Genomic DNA, 15,423 nt, shown 5'->3' with positions numbered 1-15,423 from the left:
TGGGCAGAGGGTAGTGAGGGAAGAGAAAGAGGCAGGATATGGGAAAGATGGTGGAATGAGATTGACATCATTAACCTAGGTACTTATATAATCGCACAAATGGTATGAACTCTATATCATGTACAACCAGAGCAATGAATATCGTGCTCCATTCGTGTGCAGTGAATCAAAATGCATTCTGCTGTCATGTGTAACTAATTTAAAATTTTAATTTTAAAAATTAAAATTAAAAAAAAAAAACACTTGCCATGAGAAGGCCCTGTTTCTCTTTAGTAGTAGTATGAATTCCCAAAAGAAAATTGAGATATATATATAATTGATATATACACACACACACACACTTTATGCTGAAGCTCCACACACTTCCTGATTTGAATGGTGGTGGGAAGGATGAAAATGATGAGACAATACATTCATTCAAGTAGGAATCCCAGGTCCCTCTGGATTCAGGCAACATTACAACTCTCCCTCCACACACACTGCAGTTGTATTCCCAAGCAGTGGCAGGAGGGACAGGTACTCTGATTCTATCTTAAGTGCTAATGAACCTCAGCTACATCCTTCTTTGCCTAAAGGCTCAGATCCTCAGGTGGGAGGAAACTGAGATTCCAGAGGCTTCTTCCTGGAGACTTGATCATTTCACCTAGAAGACCCTGAGCTGGCCCTGAGTTGTGCAAGGCTTGAACCCATGGGGGATTGGCTGAAAAGCTGTGCAGTGTGGAAGATGGATCAGAGTCCAGGCAGGCTTGTGCCTAGTCTGAATTCATCACTGCTAACAGTGTGAGTGAGGCAGGCCACCCAACCCCTTTAAGCCTCTGTTTCCTCATCTGTTCAATAAAGATAATAATACTTGACCTCTCTGCCTGGGTTGTCATGAGGGTGAGGGAATGAGCACTTTGAAGTGTTTTATAAGCTATAAAATGCTGTACAAATGTAAGGGTTATTCATCTTACTACTCAGAAAGGTTCCCTCTCATGGAAACGTGGTCATATCTTTGAATGGAAGGGCACTGATGGACACATCATAACATCAGAGACTGAGCCTGAGGGAAAGAGGGACTTGTAGCTCAGCTTGCCTTGCCCCTACACAAGTGAGCAATAAATTAAAGTTTTGTTATCTGGAGACCACTCACCTTGCCTCTTTCACCTTTTTTCAAAATCTCCCCCAATATACTTAGTAATGTGAGGTTGCAGATACCATGACTGGTTCATTCCTCTGTCCCTAGTGCCTAATCCAAGGGAGAAAGAAGTATCAATAAATGTTTATAGTAATGTTTTTTAAAAACTTGTTATCAGATTTCTCATAATGTTCATTCAGTTTTCCTAAATTGATTTCTCATCATGTCCATTTTACAGATAGAAGAACATAATAAATGACAGAGCTAAGATTCAAACTATAGGACAGTTTTACTTTATAAAGACTATTTCTCATCATGGGAAGTACTGTTTTTTTGTATGGTTTGAAGATGTTGGGGAGTATCTGGGGCTATATGAAGGGTGTCAGAGACTCCTGTCCACCTCTGCTGACTCCTTAGCTCTGGTGAGGCCAGGAGAATACATCGACATAGACTTGTAACAAGCTCCCATAATGACCCTGGCCACGATACCTGGGCATAGACTTCTGAACACCAAAGATAGAGGTCGGGGGCAGAAGAAGGCAGAGTAATACCTGTCACTCCTCCTGTGGTCAGAGGGGTATAGGACGCCTAAAGAGTTAGGAATAGCAGGCTGAGAAGGAAGGCAGGAGTCTGAGCCTGTCTCCCCCTGTGCTGGAGACAGACTGGTAGATGTCTTTGTTGGGAAGGGAATGGTTCACTGACTGAGGACCAGCTGTAAACATGGGCCTCAGAAGACTATCTTGGTGGCCAGCTGCTGGGACAGGCTTTGATGAATCCCTTAAGCTTCTGTGGGTTTGCTTTCTCTTCCTCAGTGAGGGTAGGGTAAGTGTGCATTTGAGGGCATGCTGCTTCTCTCCCCCACCCGCTTCCTACCTAAAGCCACCTTTTGTGCCTTGAGAAGAGTATAAGATCTAACAAGGAAGAGTCTCAGCTAGTTAGTATCTAGGATGGGGCTTCTAATGTTGGGCAAGGTAAGGAAGAGCTTAATGCTAAGAGCACAAAATGGGCCTCTACCATTTTCTCATTCTTCTGAACTTCAGTATCCTATATAAAATGGGAGCATAAACTCAACACTTCACACAGTTTTTCTGAAATAAAATAGGAAATGAAACTGCTTTACAGATTATAATGCACTTTTCAGTACCAAAGAGTGTTCTGTAGAATACCAGTACTGCAGAATTTTAACAAGGGTTTGGTGAAAAGGCAGCAAACAAGAAACTGCTGACCAACACCAAATGAAACAGGTGGTTATAACCTCAGACCTACATTCTCATGCTTCCTGTGCCTTTCTCAGAGGAAGAGTATATACAGGATTCTCCAAATGAAACCTTTTGGGGTTTTTTTTCCCACAAAAAAAATATACCTTCATATGCTTTTGGAAGTCCAGACTAGACAGAATAATAGCTAACATTCGTTGAGAAGTACTTTATGTCAGACACCATACCAGATCCCTTCATTCAGTGTCTGTTAATCCTTACAATGCCCAGTGAATATGTTACTAATATTCTCTCCATTTATAGATAAAGGAGCTTGGCATAGAGAAGTTAGATAAGTTGTAAAAGATCACATAGTCAGTAAATTAAGAACTGGGATTTAGACACAAGGGGTCTGGCTCTGGAGCTCACTTAATTAGCAGCCAGTAAATACTTGTGGGCTGGTCTTATTATGTTTTCCAAAAACAAAAATAATGTACTTTTTGTCTATATATGTTATATAGAATTACTATCCCTTATCCAAAATGCTTAGGACCAGAATGTTTCAGATTTTGGAACTAGATTTCACTGGTTGAGCATCCCTAATTCAAACATCTGAAATCTGGATGTTCCATATCAGATATTTTATAAGCACCATGTTGGCACACAAAACATCTTAGATTTTAGAGCATTTTAGATTTCTGGTTTCCAAATTAGGGACACTCAACTTGTGTTTATTTGTTGGTCCAGCCAGTATTTGTCAAACACATATTTATGGCCAGACACTGTGCTGGGCTCTAGGGCACAACTGTCAAAAAGATAGGTCACACTGTCTGTCCTCATTGGACTTTTGGTGTAGCAGGGAAACAGTCACATAAGCAAGTGGTTGCAGCAGAGTGTAATAAATGCTGTCATTGGGAGATGCCTGCAGCACTGGAGAAGCTCTTAGGAGCAGTAACTACCTCAAACTTAGGAGGAATCACTGGGGGAAGTGACTTGTAATTAGAAATCTGAAAATGAATTAGAGCTAACCAACTGAAAGTTTGGGGATGGGATGATGTTCCAGGTGGTAGAATAGTGTTTTTTAAAACTCAGAGGCAAACCGAGTGTGGTGGCATATGCCTGTAATGCCAGTAGCTTGGGAGGCTGAGGCAGGAGGATGGCAAGTTCAAAACCAGCCTCAGCAACTTAGCGAGGCCCTAAGCAACTCTCTAAATAAAATATAAAAAGTAAGGGCTGGGGATATGGCTCAGTGGTTAAGCACCCCTGGATTCAATCCCCAGTGTCAGAACAAATAAACTCAGAAGCAAGAAAGAACATTAGGAAGGAAATGGTGAAAGATGATATCACAGAAGTGAGCAGAATCCTTTTCATGAATATTACTTATTAGCTGGACTGACACTGGTACTCAGCTGACATTTAAACCAAAGCAGCTCCAGCATATTACTTGAGGTGGTTTACTTTTTATGGTGAGCATCCTTTTATAGCTCTATCATTGCACTTGTGAGATGTGTTATAAATCTGTTCAGTGGTCTGATTCTTGAATTAGGCAGTTAACTTCCTAAAGTCAAGAACTATGTGTTATTCTTCTATCTCCAGAAACTACCACCATGCACTGGTGCTCATTAAACGTTGTTTGTTGAATGAATGATGGGTTTTCTTTGTAAAATGGATGACACCCTTCTTGCTTTCTTGAGCCAACTATCACTTTTCCTCAGGTTCATCATTATATCCCGCAGTTAATGTCCTACGTGGCAGTTCAGTGATGCCCTTAGGGCCTTTAGAGGTGCTGTGCTCTGAATTCCTTTTGCAGCTTTTCATTGTCCTGTTCTTTTCTCTCCCTGCCTGGCCAGTGCTTGATTGTAATCAATCTGCTTGATTCTAAAGTGTCCTTCCCAGCCTTCTTATTTCCTTCTGATCTGCAGTGGGCTAGAAACAAGATCACCTAGCATGATTTGATAAAACTATGTGTGACTAGGAGTTAGTAATCTCTGATTGAGTTCCTAAAGGACTCTTATGGTGAAAGTGTAGATGCCATTGCACATAGAACTTGTATGTTAGCTGCTCAAAGAATTTCTTACTTCCTGTTCTTCCTGCTCTGGAAAGGTCATTTAACACCCAGGGGTAGAAGTGAGAGGTTAGCAACTTGGAGAGCCCCTGTCTGGAGTCAAAAAACAGGTTGACCATTGATTCTGTAGACCACAGAGAGAGTGATCTGGTCTCCAGCTCAGGCTCCTCCAACTTCATTCTGGCCAAACATTCAAAGTGCTTCCACCCAGGCTAGCCTCTTGGGGTGCTGGCTACAACCCCCAGGCCATTTCCTGGTAAGGGCAGGTCTGCAGAGAGAGTACTACATCTTTGCTGGAGTAGTAAAGAAAAGGGAGTAAGAGCCAAGGCTGGAACCAGAACATCCGGGATCTATTGCTTTCTGTGGGCTCTGGGCTCCCTCCATTTGGCAAATGAGGGTGACAGCATAATATGATGGAAAGAAAGAGTAAGGACTCAGACGTGAGTTCAGATCCTCACTCTTCCCCTGCTTCTTTGTGTGTGTGTGTGTGTGTGTGTGTGTGTGTTGCCCAGGTGTCCTCAAATCCCTGCCTCATCTTCCCAAATAGCTGGAATGCAGGTGTGTGCAACCTCTGAGCTTCAATTCCTCATCTATAAAATGGGAATAATGACACCTACTATGCTAGGCAGTTGTGAGAAATAGATAAGTTTGTGTGATGTAACCAGGCCTGGCACAGAGTAGAAGGTCAATAAATGAAATCATTAGTGTTAGGAAGAGTCTTTGGAACTTTAAATAGGGGAAATGCATAGACTTCATTCCAAGAGCACTCAGAGATGAATATTTTTGGAATTTTATCTGGTGCTTTTGATTGCCTAGGCAAGGTCACCTCTAAACCCCTTTATCACATGAGAAGTGAGAGGAGCCTCTCATTGCAGCCATATGTCATGAAGAAGTGGTATGGGAGGCAGGACCCAGATTCTGCCCCCAACAAATTCAACTCCAGAGGAGCACAAGACAGTTACCCAGAGAGTTTTACATTAGGCAGAGAGAAGCCCCATCACTCATACAGGACAAGTAGAGCCCTGTGGGGCCTCATTTCCCAAGGGAGAACCCCAGAGATAGGGTAACCTTTTAATCCATTGTCTGGACTAGAACTGTCCAGGACAACAGACATAAACCAGGACATTCTGGGTGACGGGGACTAACCTCTTCAAAGTGATGAAACTGGTTTTAGGTTGTATTCTATCAACTGAGAGAGGCTCAGGAATTTTAGCATTCGAGTGATCCTAGGGGCTTTTGATTCTTTGATCACACAAAATGCTTATTCTTTCTATCTTGCAAAAATGTTTACAGGTCACCGGACATGGTGGCACTTGCCTGAAACCTTGGCTACTTGAGAAGCTGAGGCACGAGAATTCCAAGTTCAAAGCCAGCCTAGACAACTTAGTAAGATCCTGTCTCAAAATAAAATAAAATAAAAAGGGCTGCAGATGTAACTTAGTGGTAGAGCACTTACCTAGCATGTGCTAGGACCTGTGTTCAGTCCTCAGTTTGCAGTATTAAGGGTAAGAAATCAGATTAAAAATTGCATATACAGTAAATTTCCATTTTGAAGGGGATATGTACATACATATAGTATGAAATTTGGAAAGACATATGCAAAATATTAAAGGTACTTTCTCAAGTTTCTGAAATATTGATCCCTTTTCTTCTTTGTACTTTTCTATGGTTTCAAATTTTTGCTTGTTCTTGTAAATTAAGTTTTTAATTAAAATTACTTGCCAGATTGTAAACAGAACAGATTGTTGCTCTTCTACTAAGAATAGCCCCTGTGCCCTACGTACGTCAGCCTTCTTTTACAGGTGGATAGCTCCTCCTCATCCTTCTAGACTCCATCTTCTGGGCTCCTCTCTTCGTGCCCAAGCTGAACTTACTTCCCCTGGCTTTCTATATCATCCCATTATACCTCTAACATAGCATTTATCTCAAATAGTACTCTCAACTTCTATTCATTGTCTGCCTCCCTCTTCAGATTAAGTCAGGGACCATAGCTGATTCATTTCTTGTCCCCAAGATCTATCCTAACATGTATTAGATGTCAGTAAACATTTGTGGAACTAACCAGCCCCTGTTTTATCTCTTCTTACCCAGCATAGATGACCAGGCATGTAGTGCAGGTGCTGTTTAATGTTTAGTAAGTAGGTAGAGTGAGTGAGTGAATGATTAGACAGGAGATTAAAGTGGTGACTCAAGCATTTGTTGCTAATGGAAGCGTTTATGTTGTTATCCCCACAGTCCTGGTCACACGAGAAGATGACTTCAACAACCGACTGAACAACCGTGCCAGCTTCAAGGGCTGCACAGCCCTGCACTATGCTGTCCTTGCGGATGACTACCGCACTGTCAAGGAACTGCTTGATGGAGGTAAGAGCATGGTGGAGGAGGGGCAGGCTGGGGTTGGCAGGAGAGAGAGTCCTTGTCAGGCCCTCCCCTCCAGAAATACCACATTTCCCCAGCACCCCTGTTACTCTTCCTGACCTAGAAATGCCTCAAGAGTGGAGGTACTTCCTTAGAGTGACCACGTACATGTGTGATTTGCCCTCCTGTGACTTTTGTGTGTTCTTTGCCCACATGTGTGTAATGCTCCATGCCACCCTGTCTGTCTGCATAAACTGTGGGAGTTTTCTTGCTTGTTGCTGTCCCCAGGAGTGTTCTTCCTTCCCCCATAACCTCCAGAGCAAGGCCAGGGAAACAAGGGAAGGTCCGTTTAAATCTCTGCTAACCTGGTCACACAATTGTCCTCCTTGATCCCACCCTGAGCCTGGTCTCAGTTGGGCCCTTCCATTACTCTGGGTCATGTTACCCTACTCTTTTCCATCTACTCATCACAGTCTGAAATTGTTTTAATTTGGTCAGTAGCCTTCTCCCTAATTTCTCCCTGACTCTGCACTCCCTGCAGGCAGGAACTATGGCTGACTTGTTTAAGTGCCCCCAATACCTAGCATAGTACTTGGTGTATAGTAAGTACTTAGTAAATACTTGCTGAATGGTGGATACACTCCCTTTTGAGAACATTAGTTTAATTGGAGGAGCAGTGTTGTCATCCCTAGACTCAGGCTGGGCTAGTTTTGTCCAAGTCTGATAGAGTTACCTGCCAGATGCCTCTCAAGAAGTTGCTTTTTCTCCTGCTTCCCCTTATCCTAATCCAGCCTCTAGAAGTATCTTGCCAGCACGTATGGGGTCCAGGCCCCTGAATGAGTACTTGGCATGGGGCACCTGTTCACACACCCCCTGCCACTTCCCGAGGGCCAGGGATGCATTCCTGAGGCTGTACCCTAGGGTCCAACTTGTCTCAAGGATTATTCTACTTGGAATCTGAGAGCTGGAAGGGACCTTTGAGGTCCCCTAGGCCACTCTGGTTTCCCCTCTTCCATCCCAGGAGAAACCCCTCCAAAAGCTGAATGGCTGACTTTCCCTTGGGTTCTATGAGGGACTATGGGATCTTGCTTCTTTCCTGGGCAGTCCATTCCATTTGACTTCAGCTCTGACTGGTTGAGATCTTCTTTGTAACTTTTGCCAACTGTTTCCTGCTACCTCTTAACTTTTTCAAAAATCAACCTTCACAGAAGGTCCTTTCACCTCTGCCTGCCAGGCTCAGTATCCCCAGATCATCATCCAGCCCTTGTAATGTCCTTGCACTTGGGGAACTTCCCACGAACCCCCATTCTTGCCACCTCCAGTCAGCCAAAGCCACTCTGGCTTCACACCCAGACCTAGCCCCTTACCCTGACCTCCAAGGTACCTACCCCAGAACGTGCCTTGGTTTGAGGGATGTAACTGCGAATAGCTGAGATGCTCCTGAATGTGGTGACCGTACCTGGGATGTCTGATATTTTCAGGGCAAGGACTCACTGCTCTTAGAAGCAGAGGCTTAGAAAATGTCCCCAAGCAGGATGCTTCTTACTTTGTCCTTTGAAAAACTCTCTGATAAGACATTTGTAACTAAGAATTGGAGCATGCACCTCAGGGTTCTCTCTACTGTGCCTTAACATCAGTCAATATTCCCAATCATTGTCTTTGGGCTTAAATCCCCACTTCCTCCAACCCCTAAATGGACAGAGAGTTCACTCTACAAGGAGCCCCCCACACTTGCCTTCCAGATCGAACACCTTTGAAATGAGGAGGCGAGGGCCTTTTATGAAACTCTCTCCACCCTCAACACCCCCAGGCCAAGGCTAGTCCTTTGAGCTGTTTCAGGGGCATGGTTCCTGCCTGGTGACTTGGAACAGATGCCCTGACCGCCCCCCCCCCCCACCTTTACATCTCTCCCACCTGCCTTGTTAGCCAGCATCTGTTTATACCCCGTTCCTAGCCTCCCAGCCTCAAGGGCCAAAACCATTAACCCAACCCACTTATTTCTCCCTCCCAGACCTGAACAAGTCCTGGTTGCTCAGGGCCTGCAGGCCTGCCAACTTCTGGCCTCCCCTCCTTGAACTCCCTTGGTCTGCCTGTGTGTGTGAGCAGCCAACCGAGAGGCAGGATCCTGCTGTCTTGTCCTAGGGGCTATTGCCAGTAACATTTCCAAAGTCTTTTGACCTCGGCTGACCTTCTGCAAAGGCTCTGCCTTCCTGCCCATCAGCTTTCTTAACCTGCTTTGCTGCAGCAACATGCAGGGAATTCTCTCTGTAAGATCCAAGGCAGGCCTAGATAAGGGGCCAGCTGTGCTCATGGGGCCTCTGCAAATTGCTTAGTCCACAGGGATCTGGGTTCCCCAGATCATAGAGGGTTAGAACTAGAAGGGCAACTGCTCTTACTGACTGACCAGAAGTTCCCATTTGACCTGGAAAGAGACTCAGAGCATCAGGCTGATAATGTAGATGCCCTCCAGCCCATTAGGAGGCAGCATGGAGTAACTGAAAGTGTACCTCAGGTTTCAGAGTCAGGCCAACCTGGGTTTGAATCCAGCTCCCCACCTCCTAGATGGATTGCCTAGGACATGCTGCCTTAACTCTCTAAGTCTTGGTTTTCTTATATGTAAAATGCATTCTATTCACAGTGATAATGTGAAAATTAATAACATCTACAAAAACCCCTGACCAGCACTTGGGAAGTGCTCCCTGATAGGTAGTTGTCATTATGACTTAGTTATAGAAATCACAATCATCCTGGCAGCTATAATCCCATTCCTCTTAATTCTGTCTCAGTGTGTAACTTTCCCACCCTGACTAAAGTGTGTTGTGTTCCCTCTTCTCATCTGAATCCTTAAGCTTCAGGTCCTCCCTCACTCAGGAAGCCTTTCCTAGTGGTGTGACCTACTCTGCTACTTCCCCCTCTGAACTCAAACTAGCAGACTGCTCAGGTCACTTCATCTTCAGGCGGGGGTGGGCCTTGTAACATAGTGAAAAGGTCACAGACTTTGGAGTCAGGCAGACCAGGCTTTAAATTGGAATTGTTATGTGACACTGAACAAGCCACTTGCCGTCTCTGAGATCTTGGACCTCAGGGCATCCCAAGATGGATCAAGCAAACTGTTGTTGACCCTGAAACACTCACAAACTGTCAGAGGAGACAGATGTAGAAACAGGCCATTAAAAGGGAGAAGGTAGTCTGGCAGGAAGCTGGACAAGGGGCTATGGGGACATAGAACAGGAAACGCCTACTTCAGTCTGGTGAGTAGGGAGGTGGAGTCAGTTACAAAAAGTTTCCCAGAGGAGAGGGTACTTAAGCCTTATCAGGAATTTGCCAGAGTTCTCTTGAAGGGTTTTGATTAACCAGTGCCCCTCTTCTTCCTCCACCCTCCATAGAAAAGTAAGTATGCAGGCCCCTGTGTGCTTCTGTCTGCCTGTGTTGATGGCTTATGAGCAGGAAGGCTCTGCTTTAGCACTTGAATGCAAATGCAGGAACAGTGGGAGGGAGAGGGAAGGAGAGACACAGGGTGCCTGGAAGGAGGAGTAATCAGAGGTGGCTGAGCCTCCTACCCAAGTCCCTGGAAGTGATTCAACCCAGTATTTCCAAGGTTGTTAAGGTGTATCAACAACCATTTCCTCTCAGGGATGTGATCCCACTGGCAGATCCGTCTTCCTAAAACATGTCTCTTATCTTGACAGCTTTTCTTGACCAGGGTTCCTTCACATAATTGAGTCCCAGTGCTCTCAGGCATCAGTCATACACAAGGAATTAACTTCTCTCCCAGGCATCTAAAATGGTACTAGTTATATACCACTTGGGAGAATTCAGAAAATCATTACTCATAATTTTCCAAATGTGGTTCAAAGCAGAAACCCCAGATGAGAAAGACTACAAGGAAAGAGTGTAACAATCTCTTGGCGTCAGGATCTGAGTACCAGCTCTGCCACTTAGTAGCTGTGTGACCTAGGCAAGATACTGACCACTCTGAAGTTTTTTTTCCTCATCTGAAAATGGGGGTGATGCCACTGGTCTCCCTTCCATTTTCGTGAGATTCCTTTTTTTCCTCTTTTCTCTCTGGCTTCCACATGGCTCCTTCTGACCCCTTTCTCTTGAGTGCATGGCTCAGTTGTCAGTGTTAAGTACCCTGCTGGGGTACTTGAGTCCTTCAGTTTCCCACCAGCCTGCCTTACACAGAATTTTTCCAAATGCTGACACCCTCCCTTTAAAAGCTTGTTAACTTGTTGTCAGGACCCAAAGCTTAGAGTCCTGTTTCTTGTTCCACTTCACTGTCTATCCATCTGTCCACACTGCCAGATGTTAAGCTGTCAACTTTCTTTGCCTCAAGCTGTCCTCTGTTGAAACCTCACACTCTGTAGAGAATGGGAATGAACACTGGGCTGAGGGTTACAAGTTCTGACTCTGCCGCCAAGAAATCTTTCTCCTTTAGGCAAACCCTTCTCCTTGTAAAATGGAGAAGTTGTGGAAGCTGACCTCAAGGACCCCTTCCAGGCCTAGTGTCCTGCATAACCTCTAGTCAAATACTTGCTGGGCGTCTCTTTTGTCACATGCCCCACCTTAGGCACCAGGGAAATAAACATGATCCAGACATGGCCTTTGCCCCTAAGGAAACTCATAGTTCAGTGAGAAATCAGACTTTTTTTTTAAAATATATATATATATATATTTTTTTTTTTAAATTGTAGGTGGACACAATGCCTTTATTTTATTTTTATGTGGTACTAAGGATCGAACCTAGGGCCTCACATGTGCTAGGCAAGCACCCTACCACTGAGCCACCACCCCAGCCCAGAAATCAGACATTTTAACAAAGAATTGTTATCTGGTGTGTTAATGGAGATCTATAGAAGGTGCTGTGAGATCACAAAGAAAAGACTTTTAAAATCTCTGGACAGAGCAGAGAAAGTTTGATGTAGAATATAAGTGGTGTGCCCACTGAGTCTTGAGGGATAAATACAAGATTTCCCAGTGACTGAGGGAGAAGTGCAGAGGTGTGCAGTGTGAGGCTGATTTCAGTACACTGCAGGCAGTTCAGAAGAGCTGGATTTGTAGGATGTGGATGGAAGGGTCTAGAGGCAAGAATGGAAAGCAGAAATGGTAAGGAAGTGACCTAATGCAAACTATGCTAAGGAAATTGGGCTTTATTCTCCAAGGGGAAACTATAACAGTTGGAGGAGGACAGTACAGACCGTATGTTTATTGTGAAAGATGTTTAGAAGTTTCCAAAATGTTTATCAGTTGCTGAATGGATAAATAAATTATGGAATGTTCACACAATGGAATAATACACAGTGATGGGAATGAATGAACTCTTATTGCTTTATATGGCAACATGGATGCTTTTCACAAGCCATCCATTCTGGTCCCAAGCCAGACATAGGGGAGTACTTAGCCATATGTCTGCATTTAAAATTCAAAATGGAAAAAAAAATCAAAATGGACAAAATTTGTCAGTGGTGTAAAAAGTCAGGGTAGCAGTTAACCTCTAGAGGGGTGGGTAGTGACTGGGAAAGGGCATGGGGAGCTTCTGAGGTACTGTAATGGTATTTCTTTATCTGGTTATATGGTAGGGCCACCCTGTAAAAATTCATCAAACTGTACCTTTGTGTGCTTCTTGGTCTTTTCTATATGTCATACTTCCTAACTCCTTCTCCTTAAGACTTCATAGTCCAGTGTTATCATTACTCCTCCTTGCTTCTTTTGCCCTTCCTTTTACCCTCCTGACAGATGGTAATGCTAATTAAACCTCTTTCTCTTTAATTCATGTCTGTATCTGAGGAACTGAATATTGCTGGAGAAAAATCACACAACCATACTACCTGGACTCACTTCATTCATGTTTATGACTGAAGTCTCAAACACAATGTTGCCAACCATGACACTATGCTTCATGAGCAAAATCACTTTCTTACTCTGGTTTAAACAATTTTTCTGTGCCTTCTCCTCAAATTTCCAATACCCCCTCCTTTCCCAACCCGACCATCTCACTCATATTTCCTGGGCTGGGGAGATAGCTCAGCTGGTAGAGTGCTTGCCTCGCAAGCACAAGGCCCTGAGTTCAATCCCCAGTACCACAAAAAAAAAACAAAAAACAAAACAAAACTCATATTTCCTAAATAAAATAGGTTGCAGTCAGAAGGAAACTGCATCTTCCTCCCACCGTCATGTCCACTAGACTATGTGCATCTGTGTGCCACCTGAGAGTAGAGCTCCGAACCCTGCACCCAGGCTCTGCCTCCTCTTTTACTTTCTCAAGGACTTTGCTCCTCTGCTTAAAGGCCTGCCTCTCCAGCATTATCTCTTTTCCCCTCCCTAGTGGCATCAGCATAAAAATATGCCTTAATCTCATCCATCTTGAAAAACAAAGCAAACGAAAAACTTCCCTTGACCCTGTATCTGCCTCCAGTTCTAACCTCATTTCTCTGCATCTCCTAATAGCTGAAATCCTCAAATGACTGATATTCACTCACTCCCCCAGCTCTTATTCTTTCCTGGTCTAAACGATACCATCATCTACTTAGTTTTTCAGGCCCAAAATCTCAGAGTCATCCTTAAGTTCTTTTTTTTTTTTCCTCTTACCCTTTTTCAAGTTCTTTTGTAAGTCCTGTCAGTTGTCCCTCTTAAGTACATCTTTAACCCTGTTTTTGCCATTCCCATTGCTTTAACTCTAGTTCAGGCTACTATCATCTCCTGGACTATCACCACAGCTTCCTGACCATTCTCACACATTTCTACTCTTGTTCCTCTCAATCTATCCTCCAAATAATAGCCAAAGTGATCTTTATGAAACATAAATCATGTCATTGTCCTCCTTAAAACCTCCTTTGACTTGCCATTGAAACCACAATGAAATGCAGCTTCCTTACCAGACCCCAGAAGACCCTAGACCTCTATACCCTCATCTCTGTCCTCCTCCCACCTAGACACTCTTCTGCAGCACTTCATTGTCCCTCAGACATACCAAGCTTTTCCTGTTTTGGGGCTTTTGCACCTGACTCTCCCAGGGACTAGAACTCTCTCCCTCTTGGGATGACCACCTCACCTCATCATTCAGGTCTCAACTCAAGTGTCCCTTTCTCAAAGAGACCTTCCCTGACTACCTAGTAAAAGTGACTCCCCTTGCCACTCCCTATCATATGACCCTCTTTTGCCTTCTTCATGGCACTTTTAAGTCTCTAAAATAATTATGTTTGTTTATATCTTTTTTGTTGATCTCTCCCTCACTACCAGTGAGGTCTTGTAGTCACAGAAACGTTGTACACTTGCTGCTATATGCCCAACTCTTGGAAAAACAAAAATACCCAGCCAGCATAGGTAGATGACTAATAAATGGTTGTAAATTGACTGTGGAACCTTGGGATAATCTTGTCAAAATGAGTAGCCGGCAGTTGGACAAATGGGTCTGAAACGGAGAGAGAAAGGACTGAGTTGAACATGTAGATTTGAGAGTTGTCAGTCTCTTGGGGATGACTGAAACAGATTTGAGTCAGAGTTATCCTTGGAAAGTTGTAGAGCTAAAGAGACCTGAAGGGTGACCGAGAGAACCGACCTTTCAGATGTGAGTGGAAGAAAAGGAGTCAGGCAGGATTCTAGGACCCTGAGAGGGAGGAGAAGCAGCAGAGAGGAGGGATGGGTTGCTCTAAGGCGGTGTTTCTCATAGCATCTATGAAACACCCTTTTATTTTTGTTGCTGGTGGTAGTGGTAGTGTTTGAATTTGCAGTCTGTTGTGAGCCAATACTTTTGTAAAATACAATGTAAATGAATTACTAGAAAAAATGCTATTTTTAAAAGACATACAAGATACAGACCCATATCTATCCTTAGATTCCACAGACATAAAATTACTCTGACAAGTTACTATAAAAGTTTCCAGACACTCTCAGTTTCTGTATTTATCTCATCAAGGACAGGTAGCAGAGTTCACAGAATGGCACTAGGTCACAGAACCCTAGTTCATGTTAAGCATCACTGCTGTTCTTGGTACTGCTGGGCAGAGAGGGGAGACAAATGAGCAGAATATAGCCTCTGCCCTGGAGGAGCATAAAGTTCTGTGGGGTAGATAGTCCGGGGCACGCATAGTTATACTGCATGGCAGAGGAGTCAAAGGCTGAAGGCCTCAGGGACTACAGTCCGCCCCAGCTCTGCCACCATCTCACCCCTAGAGATCTCAAGCCCTCTTTGGCTTCACTCTTTCATCTTTAAAATGAGAGATCATGTCAGATGATTGAATGTTAAAGGTTTCTTCTTATTGTTTAGACACAGATGCTAAAATCCATGCTAGCAGTTGTCTGCTGGAAGGGCTGGGAGGGATTGTTGCCAGTGGACACAAAATTTCTTTTAGAGATGATGAAAATATTCAAACTGGACTTTTGTGGTGGTGCTGGGTGCATGGCGCACACCTGTAATCCCAGTGACTCAGAAGGCTGAGGCAGAGGATGGCAAGTTCACGGCCTGCCTGAGCAACTTAGCAAGACTCTATCTCAAAATTTAAAAAATAAAAAGAACTGAGGATGTAACTCAGTGGTAAAGCACTCCTGGGTTCAGTTTCAGGTACCAAAAAAAAAGAAAAGATTGTGGTGATGGCTTCATGGCACTGTATGTATACAAAAAAATCATTAAATTGCGTACTTTAAATGGGTAAACCTTATAATATGTAAATTATATCAGTAAAGTTGTT

At 43.9% G+C, this 15,423-nt stretch overlaps 1 protein-coding gene across 2 annotated transcripts in view; it reads left to right on the top strand.

Annotated features, from left to right (window-relative positions):
• The window catches only part of Clpb (caseinolytic mitochondrial matrix peptidase chaperone subunit B), a 142,191-nt gene that overhangs the window by 74,618 nt on the left and 52,150 nt on the right, over positions 1 to 15,423 (top strand). For both annotated transcript variants that reach the window (XM_047516746.1, XM_047516747.1), the window contains one exon: positions 6,614 to 6,742. In XM_047516746.1, coding sequence (XP_047372702.1) covers positions 6,614 to 6,742 — 129 coding nt within the window. The remainder of the gene's footprint in view (positions 1 to 6,613; positions 6,743 to 15,423) is intronic.

The sequence above is a fragment of the Sciurus carolinensis genome, chromosome 11 (genome assembly GCF_902686445.1).
Source record: "Sciurus carolinensis chromosome 11, mSciCar1.2, whole genome shotgun sequence".
In the NCBI taxonomy this organism is placed as follows: Eukaryota; Metazoa; Chordata; class Mammalia; order Rodentia; family Sciuridae; genus Sciurus; species Sciurus carolinensis.
Note: the sequence above shows the minus strand (reverse complement) of the source record. Positions and strands in the feature narration are given on the sequence as shown.